The sequence below is a fragment of the Citrus sinensis genome, chromosome 3 (assembly GCF_022201045.2).
Source record: "Citrus sinensis cultivar Valencia sweet orange chromosome 3, DVS_A1.0, whole genome shotgun sequence".
NCBI lineage: Eukaryota > Viridiplantae > Streptophyta > Magnoliopsida > Sapindales > Rutaceae > Citrus > Citrus sinensis.
In genome coordinates this window covers 5,797,327-5,805,378 of record NC_068558.1, presented here as the reverse complement: position 1 = coordinate 5,805,378, position 8,052 = coordinate 5,797,327, and the positions used below count along the sequence as shown (strand labels likewise).

At 34.2% G+C, this 8,052-nt stretch overlaps 1 protein-coding gene across 1 annotated transcript; it reads left to right on the top strand.

Annotated features, from left to right (window-relative positions):
- The first annotated feature begins 3,048 nt into the window (after positions 1-3,048).
- On the top strand, positions 3,049-7,366 carry LOC102617282 (protein NRT1/ PTR FAMILY 6.3). The gene is made up of 5 exons (XM_006477167.3): positions 3,049-3,349; positions 3,472-3,649; positions 3,773-3,812; positions 3,915-4,483; positions 6,257-7,366. Exons 1-5 carry the CDS (start codon positions 3,235-3,237, stop codon positions 7,128-7,130), a joined length of 1,776 nt encoding a protein of 591 aa, XP_006477230.2. The 5' UTR covers positions 3,049-3,234; the 3' UTR covers positions 7,131-7,366.
- The last annotated feature ends 686 nt before the right edge of the window (positions 7,367-8,052 follow it).

The window sequence follows — 8,052 nt, the reverse complement described above, 5'->3', positions numbered from 1 at the left end:
TTCAAAAACATCCCCTGCCGTTTGTATTTCCATCCAATAATTGTTAGTGGATCAACAAAATGATCAAACTACCCTAAGGCCAAAAAGACACGCTTGCGGCACTGGCGACCAGTAGGTTGCTGTTCGTTAATAGTATGAAATATGTATTGCTCCCAGCACGCTCATGAAATAACAAAAATAACTCATTGCATATTCACTACTTAAAAGAAAATATTGCTGAAAAAAATTTAACAATTTCTAAACTTTAATTAACAAAATCATATTTGCTTCAAACAATTCAAAAAAAAAATGGTATTTCTATCACACAACTCTCGATTTTTAACATTTTTTTTGCGATCAAACCCACCTAAATCTTAAATTGTAATCATAAATAAGATCCCAAAAATTAATTTCACTTAAAAAAATCTCAATTTTTTCATTTTAATTTTATTATAAACATTTGGAATTGTATTTGATATTACAAAGCTAAAACCCATTTTTGTTTAACATATAAATCACAGAACACAACTAAATTATAATATGCAATGGTTTGTTTAGCTAGTACGAATCAAAGTTGATACATGCAGCAGCTTCTTCAACAAATCAAACAAAACATTAAATCCATTTTCAAACACAACATCGAATCAACCAAAAGGCTCTAAATTTGACATGCATTGGGTTATTTGGATTTTTCACCTACTACAAGGTTTAATCACAGCCATGTCCCTCATCGATCGCCAGCAATGGTCACTCAACGACACCATTTTCCCGCTGTTGTCACTTTACATTCATAACTCTTCTTTGGAACTGGGGCTTCTTCAGATCTGAGCTTCATTTGGCGAGGTCAAAGGCAAAAAGAGAAGAATCTGGTTTGAGATTGTTAATTGGCTTGGGTTTGGTAGATGAAAGAGAAGATATGTCCAAGCCATTCTTACAACCAATGGATAATGAAGTGCTGCAGTGGTCACATCTCTGTCACGTGGTTGCTTTTGATTTTTTCAATTTAAAATATCTTTTTACGAAATTACCCTCATATATTGACAAGATACCAAATGGAATACAAACGGCAGGGGAGGGCTTTGAAATTACGGTCATATTTTCTATTTAAGTGTTAATAAATCAAACCTCATGGGAAGTCCTTAAAAATTACCCTATCACAGAAACACCCTTTGCCACTGCCAGATTTGGGTTGCCAACAGTGGGACCGTACATTAACATTTAGCTATTTTTTTCAAACCTTTGAAACCACTTGCACATCTAACCCTTGAAAGCTTAAAATTAAGAGAAAATGACTCAGACACCCCTAACGTTTAGTAAAGAAATACAAAATTTTTTAATATTTTAAAAAAGACATACAGACCCCCATTTTTTAATGGAAACTGCCAATTTTAACATAAATTATAATTTTAACGTGTAATTACTGTTATATCCTTCTAACATATAAAAAAGTAATTGTTCATTGTCCATTTTGTCTATATATTATTAATAAATTTACACATATACCCTCATTACCCAATTTCTCTATTTAAATTTTTGTCCATATAATAAAATTATTAATAATTTTTTTATCAAATTCTCTTCAAGCCAAATAATTATAATCCATTACGCAAAAATAAAAATAAATAAAATTAGTTATTAATGCCATAAGAATAACAATTCTCCATATGTCAATCATTTAAACTTGTATAATAAAAAAAACAAAAAAAAACTAGTTAACAAAATCTTAATTGTACTAAATAACATATCGAATAGACATAAAAACTACCAATAAACATAACAAATAATCCTTATATCATAATATTGTATCAAATTGGTACCGGTAAACATTACAACGATAACCATAATATTTTTTGAAAAAAAAAACATAATCTTGTTGAGACTTTGGATCTGTGTTATGGAAGTCAACCTTAGCTTGGAATGATTCTTGTTGGGATGTCGTTGTAGTATTATCTAAAAGCAGACCATTATTTGTTACCATTTGCAAACCAGTACATGCTTTTCATTGATAAATTAAGCACAATAAATCACCAATAAGCCAGACAAATTAAGAACTATATTCATCAAACAGCCATAAACTAAAAAAAATAAAAATTCTCATCATCGTTTATTTATATTCTCGCATATACATCACATATGCATCAAACAAGTCAAAAAATTTTTGAATGATAATAAAAAGAAATAATTAAACCATTTCGAAGGGTGAATAATTAATAAATGAGTCACCGAAGAGCTAGCATTGTCATCTTCTGGCATTATGCCCATGGTAAGTCCACTTCTTCGGTGAAATGGGAGTACCTGTCTAATTGTCTATCCCACTTCTCCGAGTTAAGCTAGTCGAAAAGGGCTTTTTGGCATGTGCAAATAAATACAGATAATGGTATCAGACTTAAAAAACTCATGCTTTGAGTCATGGATGATTGATGATTTCAAGCTTAATCTTGCTTGTTACTAAGAAAGAAATAATTTGAGTGATTGATGATTTCAGTTTGATTTTCCTATTACCTTTCAATTTTAGCACATCAAATTTCAAACTGAATCTCTTTTGAGGTAAAGAGATAGAAATCTCTCCATATATATTATGAAAGTAGATTTTTTCCTAATACGAACATAAGTCTCTCTTTCCTTGAAATAATTTTTTTAGTTGAATTATATGAAAAAGATTTTAGTAAACTTCTAATTGTATTATTTGTAGAATCCTACTATAATATTTTATTTTAGAGAAAATTTAAATCAAATCAAATCAAATCAAGAGAGTGCCAAAAATAAAATTTAAAAAATATCAAATGTTAAAACTAAATAATCTCCTCATTGTAATTCCAAAAGTTATAGATTTCGCCGGGGGGGGGGGGGGGAAGATAATTAAAGATTAAAGTAATATTATACACACGAATTAACAAAGAAAAATGGGGCAGCCAGCTACAAACCATGAGCGAAAACCCCTTGTCGACCGATCTTTCTCTTTTAAAAATGGTTCCAAAGGGAGAGGGATTATTATTTTGTCTTATTTTTAACACTCCCTCCAATCAAACAAGCCCAAACACAGTTCACACTTTACAGGTGGCACTTCATCCAAATTTATTTATTACTCTTTCTAATTGAACATTTTATCATAAGGTCCCTCAACTCCCACTATAAAAGCCCCCTTTATTTTTGCATCAATCTTGCCCAAATTTATAGATTCTCTCTCTCGCTCTCTCTAGACTCTAATCGATACATTACTTATTAAATCCGTATATACTTCCAAAATTAAAAGCAATGACCGAGCTCCCTCAAGCACAGGGAAAGACCCTCCCAGATGCTTGGGACTACAAGGGCCGCCCGGCCGAGCGGTCCAAAACCGGCGGCTGGACCAGTGCTGCCATGATTCTAGGTCTTTAATCACGTCGGCTCATTCAATTTGTTCTCATTACTTGCTCCTTCCCACATCTTAACATGCTATCGTAGATAGTAATTAATTTCATTTTCATTTCTTGTTTCATTTATACTTGTTAGGTGGCGAGGCGTGTGAGAGGTTAACAACGCTCGGTATCGCTGTAAATCTGGTGACATATTTGACTGGCACTATGCATTTGGGTAATGCTAGCGCTGCCAACACCGTCACAAACTTCCTTGGTACATCTTTCATGCTCTGTTTGCTCGGTGGCTTCATTGCTGACACCTTTCTAGGAAGGTTTACATTAATTTCTAACTATTAAACTGGCTCGAACTCCTTTAATTTTCATTTGTTTTTTCCTGTTTCCAAAAGTCAAGCTTCCTAATCCCGGATTTCAATTTGCAATTGCTCTTGTTACAGGTATCTCACCATTGCAATCTTTGCTACCGTTCAAGCAGCTGTAAGGCTCTTTGATTGCTTCATCATCTTTACAAAACTTTTTATTTAAAGAAAAAAAAAGATGAATTATAAAAATATGCACCATTAATATATATGTTTTCAGGGAGTGACGATATTGACAATCTCAACAATAATTCCAAGTCTGAGGCCACCAAAATGCAACCTGAACCACGGCCAATCTTGCATCCAAGCAAGTGGCATGCAACTCGTAGTTCTGTATATAGCTCTCTACTTAACCGCTTTAGGCACTGGAGGGCTCAAATCGAGTGTCTCGGGATTCGGGTCCGACCAATTCGATGACTCGGACCCACAAGAGCGGAATCAGATGACCAACTTCTTCAACTGGTTCTTTTTCTTCATCAGCATAGGCTCACTCGCGGCAGTGACAGTTCTTGTGTACATACAAGATAATTTGGGGCGTGAATGGGGCTACGGCATATGCGCTTGTGCTATTGTCTTTGGCTTGGTTGTGTTTTTGTCCGGCACAAGACGATACCGTTTCAAGAAATTGGTTGGCAGCCCATTGACACAGATTGCCTCAGTGTTTGTAGCCGCTTGGAGAAAGAGGCATTTGGATTTGCCATCAGATCCTTCGATGTTTTTCAATATTGATGACATTCCCGTTGAAGGCAAGAAGACGAAGCAAAGGTTGCCACATACCAAGCAATTCCGGTTAGTATTTTTTTCATACTAGAATTTCAATTAATTTCACACTCATCTAAGTGTGCTGAGTGATTTTTTTAGAGATTTGCACGGTGCGTGCATTCTTTAACTCTTTCATAATTTTTTTTTCCATGCACACATCCTTTTTCTCCTACTTTTCAGAAAATCGGTATTCATTTTAACATTGAAAAGTTGAAAATTAAGTGTTGATCAGAGAAATAGTAAGCATTTTCCCATTCTAAATTCCCTCAACTTTTGAAAGAGTCAACAATGGACTACAGAGGTGAAAGATTTTAACTCTGATAATTGAATTTTTTATTCATAGTGGTTTTTCTTTTTAGTTTTTTTAATTAAAAAAATAGTAACACGTGTAGAAGAAATAAGGGATCACTATAATTATGAAGTTAATTGTGACTAGGTACTAGTTATTGAAGCCTTCAGTGAAGCTAGCGAGGATCCTTCAATTCACTAGCACACATATGACTCGTCACGAAATTTGTAGTAGGTGACAACTAGGAACTTATCTACTGGGGTGGGCCGTTTTTGATGGGCGATTGACAACCAACTATAGTTCATAGATCAATCAAAGACCAGAATTATTGATTTAGGAGTCATAATCATCGGCCCTTGTCTGTGGAGATTGATCATTGATCATTGATGTTGCCACATCTTGCCCATTAATGGACACAAATTTCTAGCTATTTTCTGTCACGAGATTAGAGACAATTCATTACATACCACATGCCGAGGGTACCGGGCTAGACATATGTCATCTGCCAGAGCCTAAAGCGACAGTCTGTTCTTATATGATTTTTTAGGTTATTTAAAACAGTTGCCCTTGGGGGATATGCATGCATTATTGGATTTTTATTTTTTTTAGTGCTGATATACTGACCGAATTAATGGGGTCCCAACTCGGACCCAACAAAACAAAAAAATCACTAAAATTTAAAAAGATATTTTTATTTTTGAATTGATCGGTGACAAGTTTGGGTTATCTTCGGAGTAACCATCATTTTTTTATCCGAAACAGGTGCATTATTGGATATGGAATGCACCGAATCTCATAATTTCTATTATTATTTTTGGTACATAAAATTTTTGATACCCTTGAGATTCTACCACATGCGACAAGGGTTAGTTTTGGATTTTCCTTCCTAATATCTACAGCAGCGGTTCCTGGCTTGTAAAGAAACAGAAGTGCTCGGCTTGAATCGCATGAGATTATGTGAATAACAAAATGATTAAGAATCAATGCAACATGCATTAAACAATAGCTACCATCCATTTTACAAAAGAATCATAAAAAGATCTCGAGCCACGAAGCCAGCAGTCTGGTCCCTTGATCGATCCCCACGCCCGTTGTCTGGATCATATATATAGTAATTTTTTTATCATGGATTTTAAAGTGTGGAAAAATTTTAAAATCGTACAGTTTTAAGTCTTTTAAATTATACGGTTTTAAAATTTTCTCGCATTTTAAAATTCCGAGAACATTTCTCTATCTCTCTATTTATACATAAAATAAAAAGTGATTATATATATATTATAGTGAGTATATCCTTATGAGAGAAGGATTATATATATACACATATATATTTATGATATAAATTGAAAGTTCTCACCCATGGACATATTACTTGTCCTCTTGCATTTCATCACAGTTTATTAATAGTAAAACGACATATTCAGAATCCAATTAAAAATTTAATAATAGTTACTCATAATCTCTGATAATTAATTTCTGACATTAATATTTGGCGTGGCTTATCTTGTGTGCAGTTTCTTGGACAAGGCAGCAATATTCAAGGACTCAGATATGAGTAATAGCACTACCGTGGTGATCAATAAATGGAACTTAGCAACCTTAACAGATGTTGAAGAAGTGAAAATGGTGATCCGAATGCTGCCTATTTGGGCAACCACTATAATATTTTGGACGGTCTATGCCCAAATGACCACATTTTCAGTATCTCAAGCAACAACAATGAACCGTCACATTGGTAGTTTCGAAATCCCTGGAGCTTCATTGACATTCTTCTTTGTTGGCAGCATTCTATTGACTGTTCCAGTTTACGACCGAATCATAGTTCCAATTGCAAGAAAAGTTTTTAAGACCCCACAAGGACTCACCCCACTGCAACGTATTGGCGTTGGTCTGGTGCTTTCAATATTTGCGATGGTAGCAGCAGCACTATGTGAAATAAAGCGATTGAGAGCCGCAAGATCACACGGTTTGACAAATGATCCAACGGCCGAGATCCCGTTAAGCGTGTTCTGGCTAGTGCCTCAATTTTTCTTGGTGGGTGCAGGAGAGGCCTTCACTTACATAGGGCAGCTTGATTTTTTCCTAAGGGAGTGTCCAAAAGGGATGAAGACCATGAGTACAGGGTTGTTTTTGAGTACACTTTCACTAGGATTTTTCGTTAGCTCCTTATTGGTCTCTCTGGTGCACAAAGTGACAGGGGATAAGAAGCCATGGCTAGCAGACAATTTAAACCAAGGGAGGCTATATGATTTCTACTGGCTGTTGGCAATTTTGAGCGCTTTGAACTTTGTTATATACTTGGCCTTTGCTAGATGGTATGTGTACAAGGATAAGAGGCTTGCAGAGGAGGGAATTGAATTGGAGGAACCAGAGCCCGCCTGCCATTAACAAGGGTTGGTCTCTTTCTGAATTTTGTAATATGTATCGGTACAAGTCTTTTTGGGTTTTAATAAGTTTGTAACCTTTAAATGTATAAAAAAAAGGAAAGTAGCAACTACTATTAAAAGGAACAAAATGTTCTTTTGGTTAGCTATACACACCAAGTGTCTGTACTTCAGTTTAATTTTAAAAGTACAGCAATTACAGTTTTCGATAAAATTTCATTCCCCACAAATATTTAACAACTCAATCTTGCTTTCATCTACGGATGGTGATTATGTTTAACAGCATTGTTAGATTACCAATATTAGCATTACAAATCACTGCATATAAATTTTATGTAATCAACCAATGAAGAATTGAAAGAAAAAAAAGGATGGAAACTTAATTAATTGCAAAGGGTTTTACTATCAAGTATCTACGACTGCTTTTGGAAGAAAACTTTTCTTGGGTTTAGTTTTTTAATGCTCTCTCATTGTCCTTATATTCAAATTCAACCTAACATATCTTTTGACGATTGTGATTTGTAAATTCATACGAAACTCCAACCGGTAAAATTTATTTATAAAATTGAATGCTTCAAATTAGCTTCATTCGGGCTAAAAAATTGGCTTTTTTTCCCCTGCTAAGATCAACAATAATTAATTAATTAATTAATTAATTTCTTCACAGTAAATTGTCAAACAAAATTAACTACCAAATATTTTGGAAAAATTATGGCCTTAACATATTATTGAGTTCCAACACTTCACTACAAACTTGTTTGCAGACGAGGATAAAAGGACAAATAATTTAACCTTATATCACACATGCTAAAGTCTATGTAGACGGAAAGCAATTAACGGTTATTGTTATTTTAGTAAGATGATAAAGTCCAAAATCATCTACTATGATATGAGCTGAAATTTTATCTCCATAGAAAATTAAGCAT

Bases quoted from the DNA above. Each gene is read 5' to 3' on its own strand.
- LOC102617282 (XM_006477167.3), top strand. From the start codon at position 3,235: ATGACCGAGCTCCCTCAAGCACAGGGAAAGACCCTCCCAGATGCTTGG. The intron at 3,350-3,471 runs GTCTTTAATCAC...TATACTTGTTAG, and splicing joins CAGTGCTGCCATGATTCTAG to GTGGCGAGGCGTGTGAGAGG. The intron at 3,813-3,914 runs GTAAGGCTCTTT...ATATGTTTTCAG, and splicing joins TTGCTACCGTTCAAGCAGCT to GGAGTGACGATATTGACAAT.